Genomic DNA, 19,830 nt, shown 5'->3' with positions numbered 1-19,830 from the left:
TGTTGGTGCTAGATACAGTTAGTCACAAATCTCTCATACCAGACACAAACTTAAAACTGAGTTTGAACCATAATTGGGGGAATAGGTTGCTCATCAGAGTTCTACTTAAACAAAAATGTTCTGAGGGCAGAACGAAAAATGACTAGTTCAGAGAGAGAAGGTGGATCCAAGCAACCAGATGTATTAGTCCCACCTCCTGTAGTTGCTTGGACCCACCTCCTCTACAATCTAATTGGTTGTCTCTCTCAACCAATCATTTTTCGTTCTGTCCTTAGAACATTTTTGTGTAAGTGAAACTCCCAAAAGCGAATGGGTTTCTCTGGAGTCTGGTACCTTAAGCCTTCGTGAATTCCTTGATTTAAGAAAGCTTAAAGCAATCATAACTGAAATTAGTATGAATTAAGGTTGCTGTATCGCTGGTTGTCTTTGGTCGGCATTAATGTCACCAAGTGGCATGTTTTTGGAACCTGAGTCGCTGCTGTTAATTGGTATTGATTTTGAAATACTGTAATGCGAGTTTAATTACCAAATTCTTAAAGGGGAAGGCATTGACTTGGAAGGTATAGTTATTTTCAGTGATGAGCCCCCAAAAGTCAGATCAGGTGTGGCGAATACGACACATCGTTTTTTGTGGCTCATGCTGCTTCTCTTGGGCCTCCAGTGTGTCACCTGTGGCAAGGCCTTTAAGAAGCTGTGGTCTCTCCACGAGCACAACAAGATCGTCCACGGCTATGCAGAGAAGAAGTTCTCCTGTGAGATCTGCGAGAAGAAGTTCTACACGATGGCGCATGTCAGGAAGCACATGGTTGGTGAGTATGGTCATTAAAACTGAAGACCGGTGTCTTTACATTGACTAGGATGGACATTTTGGGCATATTCGTCCAGCTTTGTCCTCTTATTGTCATCAATAGCTTTCACTACAGGGTATGTTTAATGGGTTCCTTCTAGACTCTCTATATTTCTGAAACAACTGAATAATAAAGCTTTTTATAAAGGTCAATTTTTAGCATGTCCTTGCCTTGTCTAATTTTTTCCAATGTATTAATCAGGTTCGCTTAGATTTCTTTAATATGAAGATGTTTCTTAATCATCAGGTGATTCGCCGTCTTGGCAGAAAAAAGGACATCTGCGTTTCCTTTGATCGCTACAGTAATCCTCCCTGTACGTGCGGCCCAATCGTAAATCAGCTCCTCCGTGTCCTGCAGGGTTTTATCTGAGGTCGTATTCGCCGGTGAACCTGCAAATACGGATGTTTTGCGTATTACCAGCTCGGAAGCCGGCTCGTCTCGAGGCGGATTCTGCATGGAGAGCAGCGCCTGTGACAGAAATAGGTTACGCAAAATGAATACCCGGGCTGCATGGGCCGTGAATGTTCAGAGAAAACAAATGTCTTGGGGGAGTGCGGTGCCATTCCGTCATTCTGCTCCGCTCCGCTAAGGATCAGCCACTTGATAACCTGGCTCCTCCATGCCTTCTGAATCACTGGCATATATGTGGTGTGTAGCGCTACTGTGTTCATCAGCATCAGCAGCAATAGGCTTCCTTTCGCAGGCAGATATATGAACATGCTCACTCCCCCCCCCCCCCCCCCTGGTTTTTTGCTGTCTTCAGTCAAGCCAGAGGGACGACAAATAGCTTTGTTTTCTCTCTACTCGCTCATTAGAAATTCAAATGATTTAATTAATCACAGATTTGTACTTGACTGTGCAGTAGCAATGGGAGGAAACACCTCAGAGGAATGATATTAGAGTTGGATTCGAAAAACAAGCTCTGTGATTTGGTTATCTGCAGCTGCTTAGTGTTCCCGTCGCTGATGAGAAAACCAAACCGACCGGACTTTATTTCCAGTCCATAATCGTCGCACGGGGTCTGTCCCACCCTTCTACAAAATGGCCAGCTTGATGTTCCTCGGACCGTGTTTCCGGACCTGGCCACTCCTGGGTCACCACCGGACTGATATCTCCCACGCAGTTCCCCGGGAGCATGAAGGCCTGCTTTAGCAGCTTTCTGCCACTAGATGGCAGCAGGCTGGCCGCCAGCAGCCCAGTTCCAGCACTGCTAAAACGCTCTCTGAATGTATATGTGTTTAAGAGGCATCCCTGTCAAATTAGAGCTCTTCCTTTGGACTCCATTTGGTGGGCTCATTGTAAATGTCTTGTATCGCTGCCACACTAAGTGAGTCCCGGCTGGTTTTCTTTTCACTCCTAATAAGCCATTTCGTCTTACCGTCGCTGCAGCGGTTTTGACATTAATATGGTAATTAAATATCTGCGCGCTGCGCGGAAGGAACTGCCTACGGCCGCAAATGGGTTTATTCCTAACCAACAGGGGAGGTTCTGGGGGGGAAGGGGGCCAGTGCCTCTGTGACAACATGCATGCCCCCCCTCCCTCCCCCCCGGCCCCCTAAGCTACTTGGGACTGAAATAAATGTATTTTATTAGTTTATTATTATTATTATTATTATTATTTATATTTATATATTTGGGCTAAAAGTTGTGCGCTGAGAACAGCCGAAACACTAACGTAAGCATATTTTCTTGACGGATTCTCCGGGGCGCCGGGTCATCCAGCTGCTTCAGTTGGTGAAAAGCAAAGTTAACGACAGAAAAAAATAATCAAGCTTGTGGAAGCAAGACAGTGTAAACAAAAAATCAAAGTGAGTTACATATTTGTAAAAACTGTAAAATGTATAAAAAGTATTCCATAAATAACTTATGCTTCTTAATGCTAACAATCTAGTGTAAGTAACACTTGGAGGACATTAAGGTCAAATGCATCTGCCCCCCCCGAACAGAACAACTGGCCCCAGTCTGGCCCCCCAGTTAGTCTAGAACCTTCACTGCTAACCAACCAATCTGTCACATCTGCTCTCCTGTGACACCAACATGTTAAAGCACACTTCTCCTTTGCCGTGAGGCCTAATGTATTGCTGGTCATGTTTTTCGTTTAACTCGAGCGTCGTCTTTATCCTTCTCCCATATTTCCCGCAACCCTACGCCCCCCCCCCCCCCCCACCACCTTCAGTCTGCATATTTCGCATGAATAAATTTAATTAATTGAACGAGTGAGCATGTTTTGGAAATATCCAGTATCAGGGGTACTGCAGGGTAAGGGGTTAGGAAATTACATTGGTTTATTTTTTTGTAAATTATTTAATATTTCTGTGCCATTTCCATTATTATAATTATGCAATTATTTTACGGATTTCATTTTTAAAACAATTTCATATATTTATGTTATCTGCAAATTATGTTTTATGTAAATAGTATGAATATAAAGTAAAGAATGTGTATTTAATCAAACACTCTGACTGAATTAGACTATCAAATTAAAATGCCCACATTTGCCTTAGGTGTGTAGTAGGCCATGTTGAGATTTTAGATTTTTAATTATATTGTATTAACTGTATGGTTAATTTTTAAATGGATGTTTAAAGTGGTCCCTCATTGTATCATTTTTCAATGGTGAAATGAAGGACCAAACAGGCTCCCGACAAACAAAAAAGACAGACTGTCAATACAACAACATATTTTAATCATTTTTATTATAACACCTTCTGAAGACGATGGGAAATGTAAACTACACAGACTGTGTTCTGGGATCAGTTCAACATGCCTGCATATCGGCCCAAATGAAGTTCATCCCACTGTGTTTCCCGTTACAGAATGTGGTCTCCAAACGTTACCCCACCAGCGTTCGGTCCCCTCGGTCCGCTAGCATGTCACTAAATGCCGTTTCTGTGTTCCCAGCTCACACCAAGGACATGCCGTTCACGTGCGAGACGTGTGGGAAGTCCTTCAAGCGCAGCATGTCCCTGAAGGTGCACTCACTGCAGCACTCGGGGGAGAAGCCCTTTAAATGCGAGGTGAGGCCTCCGCCCCCTACACACATTCACAAAGAAAACCCCTTCCCAAATAATTTCCATGACTTCACTGAGTATATGGAGGTTTCCTACATCAGCTGTCAAGGCCAGACTTGCGCACTAGATAACCCAGGGTGTAGCCCAGGCCCCGAGTTGTACGGGGCCCCAACTTTTTTTTTCCTGATTGTTTCAGCAGTATGTTATGCTGCAAGTAGGGCCCCAATAATGACTTGAGCCCAGGGGCCCCCACCCCCCTAAATCTGGCCCTGGGTACCAGTCAATTTTTAATATGGTTTTGTAAACCCCACTCCTCATGTATATTTTATATAAAGTCATGCTTCTACATAAAAATTCATTAAAACTGTAAATCCTTAACTATTTTGCACTTGGATGATAGCATCATTGGGTCTCCTGAATGTGGAAGGGGTCGTTTTAATGACATCCCAATCCCCTGAAGGCCCCATGCTGTCTCAGGGTGTCCGATTGTCATCCCCCCCCCACTTCCCGCCGGAGCTTCCCAATTCAACATCTCCCTCTCCACCCCCCCCACCCAGAACTGCAGCGAGCGCTTCCAGTACAAGTACCAGCTGCGGTCCCACATGAGCATCCACATTGGACACAAGCAGTTCATGTGCCAGTGGTGTGGCAAGGACTTCAACATGAAGCAGTACTTTGACGAGCACATGAAGACCCACACGGGTAAGATGCTGGGTGTCCCGCGTGTGTTGGGGGGGGGGGATCCATCAGGGCCCACCTCGCCGCCGCTCACCCCCCCCACCCCTCCCTCTCCGCTGTAGGCGAGAAGCCGTACATCTGCGAGATCTGTGGGAAGAGCTTCACCAGCCGGCCCAACATGAAGCGGCACCGGCGGACCCACACGGGCGAAAAGCCATACCCCTGTGATGTGTGTGGCCAGCGCTTCCGCTTTTCCAACATGCTCAAGGCTCACAAGGAGAAATGCTTCCGGGTCAGCAACCCCACCACCTCAGAGGCAGGCCTGCTGGGCCTGGGCCCTGCCTCTCCGGTCTCCGGCTCTGATGTGGTGGCCAATCAGGTGGTGCCGGTCATCTCGCCCATGACAACTGGGGAGGCCCGCCACGCAGCCCCTCTCTCCCTCCCCTTCCACCCGATGGCAGGCCTCCCCCCTCCATCTCACTTGCCCCCTTTGCCGCCCCTGTTCCCTGCAGGAAGGATTAACTCAAACGACAATTAATAAATCCATTTTTTCTTAATGTTTTTCTCACTAATTCAAATCTGGATCTCCTCTTTGATTATTTGCATTAAGGGATCGTGAAAAACACGAAAATCAAACTGAAAATCATCAAGTGACATTTTCCCCATCAGGGGTCCCACTTGCATTTGTGACACCTGCCCTGAGAATATATCACATATACAAACATATACATACCAACTTTTATAGAAAATATATTGAAATAATCAGATCTTTAATCCTTTTTTCAGCATCGTCCCTTTTCTTTTTTAACCCACAAATATAAGCTATAGTTTAATGCCATTCTCTGGTCAGCTTTTTTTGTGTCAGTCATCCTGGTAACAGGGATTTTTCTTTGAATGAATGGAAAACAAGATGGAGACCATATTTTTTGAGTTTTCGTTTGTGTTTCCTTCCTGTTGACGCCTACGCAAGCCTTGGCCTCCAGCACACAAGCCCGCAAAGATACGTCTTCCTCTTCCCCCCGTTTGGTCTGATTGGTTTCTGCCAAAAAAAAGTGTTCTGGTTGTTTTTGGGTAAATGTTTTTCCTAATGGACAGAAACACTCAACTTGTCCTTTGTGGTTCAGCCAGCCATGTACGCAAACAGTCGAAGTGCAGCAGCATCAATGTGCAACAAATGGATTTGTGTCTATTTCAGTTTTGGTACTGAAACTATATCGCCTAATCTTTTGCTCCAGTTATTAAAGACAAAGCAGTACTTTACTATATTTTGTATTAAATTGCAATAACTAGATAATATGTGCTTACCTTGCTGGACAGTACAGTTTTTATTAATTATTATTCAGTACCCTTTAAATACCCCATACAGACACGTCACTTATTTGGCGTATTTTTTTACTTTAGTTCTGATTTGTTGGCTGTAGGACTGTTTCTTGCTTGTAGGCTTGACGTTTTTTTCGGGGTATCACAGTGTAAGTAACCGGGAAAGAGAACGGAGGACAGAATTGCGTTTGTGACCGGTTCAGTGTAGCACTATGATCCATGGGGGTTTGTAAAAAGCAGTTATTTACTGCAGCCACTTTACTCAGCTGTCTTTGGTAGCTGAAGCTTAACCGCGCCAAGCTAGTCGAGCTTCCAACCATAGCCAGGCTGACGTTTATCTTTTTTTCTTGGCTTATGTTAAGCAATTGTTCCTTTTTTTTAATTTGTTAATCAACTTGGCACTTTTTAAAACCTTTACGTGGCTGTAACACTTAAAGAGAGTTTTATTTCCTAAAGGGCTTGATACCCTTTTATTTAAATCGGACAATAAAGATGCCAGTGTGTCTGTAAGATAATCGGTTCTTATTTAACCTTGAAGTTGTAAGTAAGAAATAAATAGCATTGACCCTGACATCTTATGCTCTTACAAGCGTAACATGTGTGCTTCTCTTACTTTTGAAATTTGTATGTCGATGCAGTGAAGTTTAACGGCACTTTAGCCAGCTGGCAGAGATACGAAATCCCTGGGGTTAATTAGTAGGCCTATTACCTTTGCCGCAGGATGGGGGGGGGTGTATTATCTGTTCCAGGGCTCTTCAAATCTGGCCCTCGATTCCAAATCCAGGCCTTGTTTTCCATTCTTGCAGGTAGTTAGTTTAATAATTACTGATTCTTATTGGCCAGAGGCTTCACATCTGGCTCGCATGTAAAGGGAGGCTGGAAAATCAGCAGGACTCGGACCATGAAGGCTGAGATTTAAATAGCCCTGATCTATTATGTTACATATTTTGTTTCCCAAGATCATGTTTTAAGTCCTAAGGATGTTGCACGGCTTCTTGTTTATAAAGTGTTCTTAATTTAGTATCGCTTAACATTTTAGTCGTGTAGAAAAAAATCTGTGTTTTTGTTTTTAATATCCATAAAGCAAAGGTGGGTAGTTCAGGTCCAGAGAGTAAAAGTCCAGAACAAGATTTTGTTTCAACCAACCAGTTGAGTATAAAGAGTCACAGTCACGGAGTACTCAACTGGTTGGTTGAAACAAAATCTTGTTCTGGACTTTTATTCTCTGGACCTGAACTACCCACCTCTGCCATAAAGTAATACATTTCCTTAGATTCTAAAGTTTAGAATGGATCATATTTTGTGTGAATTGCTTTATAAACCACACTGTTAAATATAGGAGATTGCCTTTCCCTTAAGACAGGTCTGTAGAAACAGAAATTTCCACGAATTACTAAATCCGAGCTTACATTCATTACTTATAATTGCCCTGTCGGTTTTGTTAGTAAAAATGATTCTGCTGTTGATCTGTTTTTCCAAGATGTCTTTGGCTGCTGTTTGGAATTTATATTATAATCTATATCATAACAAAGCTTAATATGAAATACGACCAACTTTAAATTTATGAAAATATTCTGTGAAGAGGAGAGCACTTAATGCATCGTTCGTGTCGGTGTGGGATTACTGCTTCTTAATGGATTTTGGTTGTGGTCTGTGTACTTTGGTCCCTGCAGTTTGGGAGATATCACCCATTAGTGATAAACTAACAGCCAGGTGGTTCAGGGACAGTGTAAGGTTATTCGTATTAAAGCTTGTAAAAGCTAAAATATTTTTGCTATATTTGGCCCTGAAATTGGTAATTATCATCAGTGGCCATAAGTGCAGAAATTTGTAAGTTTATACAGAAATGAATATGACATGTTATTACAAGTAAAATGTAATTAGCTGCGAGTATTCCACTAAAACTTATAAAGTTTTGTGTCATTCCAGTCTAATTTTTTTTCTTACATACCATGAGAAATTCACTTTCTCTAGGAAATGTTTGCTGTTCGTCACCTAAATGTGAAAGAATTTATAATTATATATGACAAATTTATATATGAAGAATGTATATATACATTATCACTGGATATGGATTTCAAATGACTATAGGTTTTCTTTTGATTTTGACTCCTTACTACCAAGAAATGCATTTTGATACTTAAGGACAACAGGACACAACTATGAGCCGAATTTCCATGGTATGCGTGAGTCATGTCGTGTCAGTGATTGTCAGTATAAATTATTCCCGTAAATATTAAAAATGGCATTTAGAAATTGCTTTGTTATTTTGGGGTGTCACTGCATCTGAAAATCGGTCAGAAAAGTTGTACTGCCCAGCAATCTTGTGAAATTTGTATTTTTGTATATTGTTTGTCTCACGTGTTATAATACTCAAATACTTACTATTAACACATGTATAACACATGTATTTAAGTGCAATTTTTTGTTGTACGGTTGAATTGATTCAGGCACTTTTAGGACACCGCGATAGTCAATGTTTAAATATTTTGGGGATTATGATATTATGATTCAAACTTAACGCCAAGTTTGGGGCTGTATTGAGGGAGTGCATTAGAAATCGGAAAATGTTTAAATGCGTTGAAAAGCGAGCCTTTCTGTAGTTTTGATGCAGTATTTTTAGTGTCTCAGTTGCAGTGTGTGTGGGTGCGTGCGCGCGCGCGCCTGAGAGCTGGTGTGTGTATGTATTTCATTTATTTAAAGGTACTAATGAAACTTTAAAATTTATGGGAATAGTAGATAAGCTTTTTTGTATTCGGATAAGCTGTTGTATTAGTTACACAATTTGCATAAGCACCTTATTCCCTAGTAATAATTGCGTGTTAGTGATGGGGACTTACATGTGAAGTACGATAACAGTTGCGTGAGATAGCAGTAACTTTGTTGTGTACTGAAACCAAAAGTTTTTTTTCTTTTAGCTTCCCTCTTTCTGTCTGTTTTTCAAGTGACTTTCAGTATTGGATAGCTTGTTCGTTAGCTGCTCTCATGCGTGTTTCAGGCTGGGAAGGACAGGCCTGGAGTTCAGCACTGTATTGATGGTGACTCGGTCTTTGATGCCTTTTTATAAGCCTGTTAAGTCTGTGGTCCCCGGCGGCGATTTGCTGCTGTCACTCGGGGTCAGCGGGCGGAGCACCGCCGGTTCCGCTCCATTACAGTCCGGTCCGGAGGGGAGCATCCGCACTTTAACCCACGGAGCAACTCTGCCCCCTAGTGGTTCACGATGTCAGCACAACTCGGGCTCAGAAGTGATAACTGCAGAAAGCTGCGTTTCTGTTGCTTGGCACAGCTGAGTTTTTAATAATGCATTTGTATTAAATAGTATCTCTTTGCTGTATTCAGACCCCAGAATTGCTACATTAATATAGCATAGTTGTCTCAAATTGGACAGACCATTTTCAGTATAGAAGACAAAATGTATCGTGGCATCTTTTGTTCTTTTGCTTGTCAGCAAAGTTACGTTTTATATTCGCTAAGTTTAATAACATCAGCAGGAACTTTTAATTCTATCGTGGCAATGCCTTTCAAATAAACGTTTAAATCTGTATTGGCAGCCCAGCTTTTCGGATCCGCTGAGCTTTTTTATATATAATGTTGTAAAAGCAGTTCTCTTCCATTTTTAATATACCATAAGGTTTACAGGGCTTTTTTCATTTCCCAATTAGAGAACCCCTCGTGATATGCATAATTTAACAGAATATCCATGTTGTTCTTTATCAAAGATTTATGCATTTTAAATCCGCTACCTTGTACAGCCGAAGACAAGGTATTCATACAAGTGTACCATAAGGGACGCTGGTAGGTGTTTTGCATAAAGAAACAGCTAATTAAGCTCTTCTGAGATGGTGCTATGGGTGTCTGTGTCTTGCCAGTCTGAAGTGTTTTGGCTGAGTGGAGAATGCGAATGTCTGGTCCGCAAAGGGCCGCGGGAGCGTCCGCTGGGAGATCCGCTCTAAACGGTCCCCGTTTCTGTATCGAGAAGATGTAGCTTAAGAGATCCTTACTGTTACTCATTGTGCATGGAGAAGTACTGCTGCTGTTACAGTGATGCGGGGGGGGGGGGGCTCCCCTTTGGTTTGCGTTTTCCCCCGTCATGAAGCATTTCGTCTTAATGGCTTAAAATCGTCTCAGAAAGCCGTTACAGTACATATTCCTGTCTTGTACTGAAAGTGACCCCTCACAGTCGTTGGTGGGGAGGTCTGCTCGGAGCTATTTCGCAGATACACTGAGCAGCTGCCATCCGAAGTGATGTGCGCGGGGTGATGTGGATGTGAGAGTCAGTGCCGGCCTAATCTCTCCTCCTGCTGAGCAACGGCTGTAGGGAATATCATTAAAATTCACGCTCTGTCTTGCCCGCATTACACTTGAAAGAGTGAGATTGTTCTGGAAATATTGACACTGAGCAATTGGTACAATAAGATGAAGACCAAAAAGCTTCAGCTAGAGCACTATTTAAATCATTTCTAGGCACTTTATATAACATGTATCTTTGTGTAGGCAGTGTGTTTTTGATATCGCTATAAACATGACATGAGCTTATGTAAAAGTCTAATTGTTTTCGGAGAATGAAAAGGATTGGTTAAAAAATTAATGGTCTTCCTTTCTTTTCAAGCAGTTAAAATACTTGTGTATCTGATATACGTTTTTGTCATTGGAAAAATTGCCACAAGTATCGCATATTTAAGATTATGAATAATGAGTTTTCAAGAGGGTGGTCGAGCCAAGTACTAAAAAGCATCTGGGCCTTGTCGTTGTGTTGGTTTAATGTACTGTTTATAAATCTCCTGGGCTATGGATGCAGAGCTGTGACTACGGAGCACTGGATTGCTGCAGGACTATGTACGCTAAACCGTTCGCTAGGCGCTAAACCACTTTGGGTACTTCTAAGTTAGGCCTGAACATCTTTTCAATTCCTTCCTGTTTAGTCTTCCTCTGAGGAGGGAAAAGCGTCTTCTGTATATTGTTATTTTTTTCAGTGTTCTTCATTTTTTAATCCAGACTGCAGATAAAACATCTTGTTTTGTAGCACTAATGGGTTTCAAAGGTAACCTCTAATGGCCTCCCATCTTTCTGTCCAGATCTATTAAGCCAATCATATGTGTGTGAGTCATCTGTATTGCTGATTCTATGCTTTACTATGTAAGCCCAGTGTCTAAGTTAACGCTGTTGTACATAGCATACACGTAGACAGTAACTGTTGTGGTTGTATAAGCTGAAAGTTAAAAACCAATACAAGGACAATCGTGTCTAGGGGTGCTATTATTAGTCTGTATTCTATGTCATCTCTTGTATTGGCTAGTATATATTGTCTGTAACATGGAAAGAGAGAAACGGATCATTTCAATATTAAACAATATAGATATATATTATTCCAAACTGAATTTGTCCTGTGGTGATTTAATGTGGAAAAAGGCAGAAATCAAACGTTTCTGCATACAGTAAATACCAAATAAATTGGAGATATTTATGTTTGAAGGCACACATTTTGATGTGTTAGGATGTGTCTGACCTGTACTGCACGCCTCCGTCCTGTATTCACGCAGGAGAACCGTACATCTGAGATATGAACTTTCCGGTTGTTGGTGTAATGAACCATGCGAGTTTGTTGGAATCTTCCTGCACCACTTATGATCAGTCACTCACCAAATCTTCGCCTTCTTGAGTTATCCAATCAGAAGCATATTCTCCCCATATTCTCTCCCCCCACCCCCCATGTGTCTCTCTGATTCTCTTCTGCAGTCAAGGTGTTCAAAGCCAGCTCCTAGCCAGCAGGTCTTCCTTGGGAACTGTGCAGGTAAGCGTGTCTAATTCTCATTGGCTGATGGGGATCCCCTTGAAGGGGACTGTGATGTGAGTTATATGTGCTGTCATTAAGCAGCAGGTCTTTGCTCCTGAATTGATTAGCCTTGTCGAGTCCATTAGTAGGCATCCTGTTATGGAGGCTTGGCATTCAGTCCTGTTGTCTCACACAACTGTTAACGGGCAAGGATTAGCATTGGCAGGTAACAGGGGTTTTGGGACGATACGTGTAAACATCTCCCAATGAATTTTAATTACACACAGTGAAGCAGAATACTGCAAGACAGGACGTATATCTGCAGGAGAATACAGCAGTCAGACTACAAGTGATTTACAGCATTATGATTGATTGCCTTGTGTAGTTTTAGATGTTGAAACTATAAGGATTGGAGTGTGAGTTTAAAGATTCTTTTCGGCTGTAGCATTGAAGGTTTAACCTGAGAGTGTCTGCTTGAAAATATCCTTCACAACCAATAACAAAAGCAGCTCCCATTAGCTACATCGCTCTGTTCAGATATTACACTGATATACTCAGAGGAGATTCATGGAACACTGGGGGCCCCCAACGCACCCCACCCAACATGGTAAAATTTATGACCATTATTTTAGTGGGAGGTCTAGATTAATAATACCAACAAAGACAATTTAATAAATACAATTCATTTATTTTCACTTTACTGTGGAAAAACAGAATACACAAATAAGGCATATTTGTCGTTGCAGTGTAAAATGTAATCGACCCAGTGCAGGGGGCCCAGGCAATTGCCTGCCTTGCCTGTTCTGTCCCTACTCCTCAGGATATATTGCTCAGACTACTGTAATGCTAAATTAACAAACATATGCAATCCATATACACAATGTGAAAGATTTACTAAGGGTAAAAAAGTAAAAAAAAACAAAAACAAAAAAAAAACATCTTTTTAATAACATCTACAATAGATAGAAAAGTATATGATAATAGTGCTTCTTTATATGGAAAAAAACTCCTTAAGTCACTCATGCAGTATATTGTGGCTCCCTCTGCTGGCTAATTTGGAAAAGTTGTCTTCTGTTGGATTGTATCATTGGCTTTAATAGTCTTTAATTATAACATTTAATTATAATATAATTCACTGATAAAATGGGATAAAGAAATACAAATCTTTCTTTACCAAATGCCTTGTACTTTTACCAAAGGTAGGGAGTCATGTAGAGTCACTTTTAACACCAAGTGATGTCTGATTTGAACATGAAATTTTGTCACCCATAGTTGCTGTGAGAAACTGTCACCCGTTTAACTGCTTGAGAAATATTACTTCGATTGGTGCTTTCATCATTGTCTGACTACATACTAAAATACTTTGACTCTGTGAATTGGATTCGTATGTTGTTGTGTAGCGCTTGCTGCTATCAGGCAGTTAGCGGCCTGATTTATTAAAAGGGCTTTAATTGGGCACTTTATTTTTACCCATAACCCTCAGCAGAACTGTTCCCTTCCTCACCTCTGTGGTGTATCACTCCCATTTATTCCTCTGGCACCATTCTGCTTTTTAAATCAGTAGACAGGTGAATCTCAAAGCATGACTGGAAAGTGGGGGGGGGTCACAGCCTTTACTGGGATGAGGCTGTGGCACACTGCATAAAGTCTGATGACAGTGGGTGACGTTGCTGGGATTTTGTTCAGAAATCATTGGTGGTGCTGGAGTCACACTCCCTCATCAGTGGTGCCCAGTGAACAGATTCTGATCGATCCGATGGCCAATTAAAGGCAATCCACTGGTCTGGGTTTTAAGAGAGCACTTTAGTCTGACAGTAGGGGGCACTGTGGTGATTACATCTTTGTGAGGCGTTGGGTGTTGAGACGAGCTCCCAGTATGGTTGCACCTGACGCAAACTGAATTTCTCTCAGAATCCCATTCCAGTTCTCCTCCTCTTCATCATATCTGTAATATGTCATTCATTATAGTATAGTTAGCACTTATGCAATGTTTTAGTTTAGAAAAATAAACATTAATGTGAACTTGAGTATCAATGCAAACATGAAAGCTGGGCTAAATGACTATGAAATGATGGATTTGTAATTAAAATGCATTCTGCCCTCTTATTCCAGTTATGCACAAAATGTAACTAAATAGCATATCATGAAATTTATATGGATCAGGGCAAAGCAGTGAGGAGAATAATGCATTTCACCAAACTGTGGCTTTTTCTGTGTTGACTGGAAGGTTTTGTAAATCCAAAGTAAGATTTTCCTTGTAATTTTTTTCTCTGAATGAGTGTTTGTCCTCCTGCAGCAACTGATATAAGCCTAGTAATTAGCAGAGCTAATCATGTTCCTGGGTTGTTTTTGTTTTTGCACATGAAAAGTGGGACTGGGCCTTATTCCCTTTTACACATGTGTGCCAAGTGGGAATGAGGTTGGATTTGCTTGTTGTTCCATTACACTTGGGAACCAGGGTATGCAAGGTGCTATGAGGGGTATTAAGTGGTTACAGTACCATTAGACTGAGAGATGTGGAACATTTGACTTGCAAAGGCTAAGCAATTTTCATTTTATATGGACAAAACTCTGGCCTGTTGGAGAAGTCTCTGCTTGTTTTTTGCTTTTACCACAGTTCCAAAGAGAATTCTTATAAAATGTCAAGTCCAGAATGTTTTTCTTTAAGACTCTGAATTGACTATCATAGTAGGTATTGGTATGGCTTACATGACTCGACAATGGACAACAGGATGAATGCTCTAGATCAGAGGTGTCAAACTGCAGTCCTGGAGGGCCGCAGCCCTGTGTAGCTTAGTTCTTTCCTTGTTCCACCGCAAATGATTCAGTTCAACAGCTATGTGGTAATTAGCACAAGAAGTCGAATCAGGTGTGTTAAACGAGGGGCAACCCAAAAATGTGCAGGGCTCTGGCCCTCCAGGACTGGAGTCTGACCCCTGTTCTCTAGATCGGTGTTTCCCAAGCTGGTCTATGGGGACCGACAGATGGTGCACAATTTTGCTTCCTCCCAGCTCCCTGCCAGACAGTCCACATTTTTGCTCCCTCCCAGCTCCCGGAGTAAAAACGTGAACTGTCTGCGGGTCCCTGAAGACTGGATTGGGAAACACTGTTCTAGGTAATAATTGCCAGTTTGAAGTAGCTGTCAAGATGCAGTTCCACATGCAGAGAGATGGGGGTAGAGTTAAAAATAAGTTAAATGATCCCAGGTAAGTAGGACAGCCATGTCTCCCCTAAATCCATCAAAACAAATCTATACCCTATTAAAGCAAACCTGTAACAGCCAAGCCAGGTGATGTGGTAAATACAGGTTAATCCTATAGCCAATGGGGGAACTTATTGAATGACCATGTGACTCACTTCCAGATGTCGTTCATTTCGGTGGGTTTGTATTCCTCATTGTTCTCGGTGGGCATCAGGGCAAAGCCACCCACCGCATAGAGAGAGCCATCCAAGGATGCCAGGTTCAGGGAGCTGCGTTCCTGCGGGAACTCTATGAAGTCGGACCACCTGGAACACATGTAGCTCTTGGTCATCAGAGCTTCCTTCTGGTCTGTTGCTTGAGCCATCAGACTCAGAGTTGCCCTCTACTCCCAGATGACACGATGCCCTCCTGCACCTTAGGTACACCCTGGAAGTCTTGCTCTAGGACACGGTAATCATGTTAGATCTTTGAGCCAAGCTGCTTTTCACCTGCCCCCAAACATCCTGACTCACTTGTTTTTGGCGATGTCATAGACCTCCGCTGTGTTTGTCAGGCCTGAGTCCGTGACTCCAGCTATCACATAGATCTTGCCCTGATGCACCGCTACACCGAACAATGAGCGGGCAGTCTTCAGGGGGGCCAGATCCTTCCACTCAAACTTCATTGGATTGTAGACGCACACCCTTCTCATGCATTTTCTACGCATTGGTGAGATGAGTAAAGTCATTATTTCAAGGGTCAAAACAGAGATTCTCAAATGATGGGTTTGTTTGAAGCTTTATATGTATGTCTTAAGGTTCTGGTTGGATTTCACATTTTTGAATTTTAATCCAAAGCAATATTGTAACATTTTTACATTATCATGCAGGAAAAGTGTCCATTTCTGTCCCTTATGCCAGAATCATAAGCAGACTTACTTCCCTTCTCCTTTTCCTCCGATGACATAGACTAGCCCGTCATGTGACACAGTACCATGACCGTACACTGAGTATGGAAGTGGGTCCGAATCCCCCCACTTGAAGGACCTGAAAGCAGGAAATCCATAAAAAATGTCAGTGACAGCATTGTGAAATGATATTGACCTCACTACTTTTTAATCTTAGATATTTGATCTTTGTTCATAGATGTTATTTTAGCCCTGATAAAAAAAAAAATGTCAAAGTGCTGATCTTAAAGTGGCCAGTTGTGTGCTTTCCCGTTTAAACTATTGACATGTTGATGTTTGAGGAATTAGGAATTCTCTGTACTGCTACATGCTTTTTATTAGCTGTGTTAAGGAGCATGTAATCCTGGAAGTAATCATCAGAATAGTTCCAGTTTACGTTGATTGAGGTTGTCATTCTGATTCGTCATTCTGATTCATCGCCGGCCAGTCAGGGCCAATCAGTGACGCGCTTTGAGTGCAGGGCTATGGCAGGTCCACTCACTGTCGATCGTAGATCATGACCGAGTCCAGGCTGTGCTCTCCCTCTTTCAGCTCCTTGCCACCAACAACGAAGATGGAGTTCGCTGCCTCGGCCATTCCGAAGAGGCAGCGGGGGGAGGGAAGAGAGGGCATCCCCAACCATTCGGAGCTCACGGGGTCAAACTGTGCGACAACAGGGTCAGGTCACATTTCATGGGGTCATGATTTTTCCCCTAAAAAGAGTACGACTTTTACAATATTCTACCATAACAAGAAAATACAATAGTTTTGTAATCTTGATCAGGGTTTACACTTCTTCCCAGTCAGGGTGACAGGGGCATCAGGAGCCAATTATTGATCCTTGTTGTGTTGCAATTGTCATTTATCTCTTGGTTTGGGATATACATTTTTATTATTAACAAATAAAACTGAATATAACTCCTGTTATTCTATCAAGTGAGTCAAATGTAGCATTGTCAGCCATTGGTAGGTGTTTAGACTACCTTAAAATTTAGACCTGCCCTAATCAGAATTCTGCAAGGAATTAGAGTTAGAATTAGAATGTGGGGTTAGCTGGGGAGAGGGAGGTCTGGGTGCCTCTACTGAAGCTGCTACCCCCACGACCCGAACCCCAGACAAGCGGCAGATGATGGATGGATGGATGGATGGATGGATGGATGGATGGATTAGAATGTCTTTATTATCAGATAACTTCATTGCGTTTCATCGTAACTTATTAAGTTATCAAAATTGCACACTGACTCACCAAAACAAAGGCTTGGATTTAAAAAGAAAACATTAGTTAACATGATAAAAGCAAATATACACTTCTGTTTGTGGGGATTATAAATCTAAGCAGACTCAGTCTACACACATAGAATACATCTATAAACAGCTTTTTTTTTCATAAAAATACTCTCTAATGATGGCATACCTGTAAGAAATAGGAGCTGATTGGTTCGTCTTTGTCTCCCTCATTGTAAAAAAGCCCCCCGGCCACGAAAATCTGGTTCTCCTTAGTCAGCAGGCTGCAGTGGTTCTTTGGTATCTTTGTGGATGTAGAGGCGATGTAGCATTCGTTCCCTGCTGGGTCGTAGGCCACCGCTCCAGTGTCGCTGATCATCAGCATCAAGGTTTTGAGGAACATGCCGAACCGTAGGTTGTCATTGAGGATCCCTGGGAGCAGGCCCTCCTCATCATATCCTCTCTCACCTCCACTAGTGTCAGACGTCTTGCCCTTGGACATTTTCACCTCAGGTAGTTTTCCCTTGTACGCATCCTTGACTAGCTCCAACTTCTTGATGATCTCTGGGTTGGACTTTATCCACTGGTGTTTCTCCACCTTTTTGGAGAAGTAGTCGAGGGGTATCAAACGAAAGCGTACACACTCAAGGAGGTCTGGCAGGTCCTTAAGCCTGTCCTCCTTATCATGGCCCACCCAACTCAGTATTGACTCAAAGACCACCTCCTCTTTATCCACATTGAGGGAGTCACACGTAATGATAGCAGCCAGCTCAACTGGGCCCAGCTGGTGGAAGTCATCGTCCCGAACTATCAATTGATAGCGATCGCAAATGAAGTCCCGGGCATCAATGGCCAACTGGGGGCAGTCTAGGAGCAAACCCAGTCGGAATATGGCTAGGCAGTTGCTCAGGCCCAGTCTCTGCTTGAGGAAGGAGACGCAGACAGTAAACAGTGATGGAATCTGGAACATATTGGCCACGCTGAAGATGTCCTGTACGTTTTCTTCCATGAGGTTGATGTCTGAGGTGTAGATGTATCTGAGAACTATTCCCATGATGCTTGGTTCTACATCCTCCAGAACAATCTCCCGCTTCTTGCTCTCTTCTAGGTCTGACAGGAACATGGCCTTGAAGTAAGGGCTGCAGGCTGCCAGTACCAACCGATGACAAGGAAACTCACTGTCCTTGATCTTTAGAACACAATCCACAAACTTATCATTCTCCAAAAGGTCACAGAGCCCATCCTGAAGCAGCGTCTGCTGGTACATCCGTGGTTCCTCCATTGGATTTATTGTCAGTGCCATCTTAAAAATTAAGCTGATTTTAATTCGCTTGATTTAAAAGGATAATGGTGGACCTCCCGATAGCTCTCCACTGCACAGCAGTAGCCCAGTCAAAGCCCTACGCAGAAAGAAGAAGAAGGCTTAAGCGGGATTTTGCCCCCCGAGCCCAGAGGTACTAATCTCATCAGCTGTTTCAACCTTTCAAACTCCAACAGGGGTTTTATTTATAGACCTTCAGTTAAAAAAAAAAAAGTCAGTGACATCCATATTGGTGCATGTGAAACATGACACCCCAGCTCCCCGCCCATCAGGGTGCTCTTGTCTTCAGAAAGATCACCTCCCCCCTGCTCCTCTCTCAGTCGCTTCACTGAGATCATCTACACAAAGGGGGCCTCCCACGGGGAGCCCATGACATCACAATCTAATTCTGGTGTCCCCCTCTATGCACTAATGACCACCCTCCACGTGTGGGGGTGTATTAATTGGCCCAATATTCTGTATGATGTGACTCAGTGTAAAATAATGATGTGACTGGATATTTGAAAATGCGTTATATTAAAGCGTGAGCAATGCAATTAGCACTACAGAATTTTATGCGAAGCTAAATGAGAGGATTTATGATGGATCAAATCGACTATTCTCATTTATAAATTAGCAAAAGGATTCTTTTTTTTCTTTTTGTGTAAAAGCCGTATTGTTCTTTGTGAAAGGAAAAGGAATTTATCAAGGAATTTCATGTGTATTTGTCCATTTAAGTTCCATGCCATGACTTATCTGGTGTTTCGAGGTAAATATACATATAGTGATTCTGATATTTGGTTAGCTGATTACATATTTGTTTATAGTTATAGCTGTTTTTCTGCACGGATGTGATTTGTTCTTGTTTTGTGATACGGTGTCTCAGGTGTGATTCTTTTGTGATTCATTGTACAACCCATTAGGTCCATTAATTTGGTGCATTTTGGTGATTGAAGATGTAACTATATAATGAATTTTCCTGCCAGATCATGTCCATGCCCCGATCAAACATGGAAGCAACCCTATAACTTAGACAAAAGGGTCTGTGTACTTCTGCCTGTTTCCCCATACCAGGGGTTTGTATCAGAAACCAGATTTGTTGGTTAACTTGTCAGATTTAAGGTACTCCAGTTTAAAGGGACTTCATCTTCGTTCACTTACATTTAGTCCAGACTACCTTAAATTTAACATGCTATCCTACTAACCCAAAAAACCAGCTTTGTGATACAGACTCCAGGTACTACGGCAGATACAAAGCCCACTCTTGTAGTGTTTAGTCAGGTCTGTCACTGTTCTGGGGCAAACGCAGACCACTGGGTCAGAGTGTTGGCATTGCTCACCACATGTGGTGAAGCCACAAAGGATGATGGGGAGACTATGAACGTATCTGTTGACCTCTGTGGTAATCAGATCTGATCACACGGTGTTTAGCTGTGGGCTGTTCTTCCCCAGACTGCATGCTCACGTCACTTAGATTAAAGGTCAGACAGCGTGATGGAGGACTGAGGACTCGCTAACAACGGATAACACTGTAGGAAGCCTTACAAAT

The 19,830-nt window shown here is 42.4% G+C and overlaps 2 protein-coding genes across 2 annotated transcripts in view; one reads left to right on the top strand and one right to left on the bottom strand.

Annotated features, from left to right (window-relative positions):
- Positions 1-6,963, top strand: part of zbtb47a (zinc finger and BTB domain containing 47a) — a 35,473-nt gene extending 28,510 nt beyond the window's left edge. The window contains exons 3-6 of the mRNA XM_023822836.2: positions 662-809; positions 3,750-3,865; positions 4,417-4,561; positions 4,660-6,963. Coding sequence (XP_023678604.1) covers positions 662-809; positions 3,750-3,865; positions 4,417-4,561; positions 4,660-5,075 — 825 coding nt within the window. The 3' untranslated portion in view covers positions 5,076-6,963. The remainder of the gene's footprint in view (positions 1-661; positions 810-3,749; positions 3,866-4,416; positions 4,562-4,659) is intronic.
- A 5,334-nt stretch (positions 6,964-12,297) lies between these two features.
- Positions 12,298-18,466, bottom strand: LOC111849728 (kelch-like protein 40a). Its single transcript, XM_023822840.2, has 6 exons — positions 17,172-18,466; positions 16,260-16,420; positions 15,750-15,857; positions 15,345-15,530; positions 14,988-15,137; positions 12,298-13,575 (listed from the first exon to the last, which is right to left on the bottom strand). Exons 1-6 carry the CDS (start codon positions 18,282-18,284, stop codon positions 13,464-13,466), a joined length of 1,830 nt encoding a protein of 609 aa, XP_023678608.2. The 5' UTR covers positions 18,285-18,466; the 3' UTR covers positions 12,298-13,463.
- Positions 18,467-19,830: the final 1,364 nt, after the last annotated feature.

Source organism: Paramormyrops kingsleyae, chromosome 4 (assembly GCF_048594095.1).
Source record: "Paramormyrops kingsleyae isolate MSU_618 chromosome 4, PKINGS_0.4, whole genome shotgun sequence".
Lineage (NCBI taxonomy): Eukaryota > Metazoa > Chordata > Actinopteri > Osteoglossiformes > Mormyridae > Paramormyrops > Paramormyrops kingsleyae.
The sequence above is the reverse complement of the archived record's forward strand: the minus strand, read 5'-3'. Positions and strand labels throughout refer to the sequence as shown.

Excerpts from the sequence above, each read along its gene's own strand:
- LOC111849728 (XM_023822840.2), bottom strand. The coding sequence starts at position 18,284 with ATGGCACTGACAATAAATCCAATGGAGGAACCACGGATGTACCAGCAG. Across the intron at positions 15,531-15,749 it reads GGAGGAAAAGGAGAAGGGAA|AAAATGCATGAGAAGGGTGT; the intron begins GTAAGTCTGCTT and ends ACCAATGCGTAG. Across the intron at positions 15,138-15,344 it reads TATGACATCGCCAAAAACAA|GTGGTCCGACTTCATAGAGT; the intron begins GTGAGTCAGGAT and ends CATGTGTTCCAG.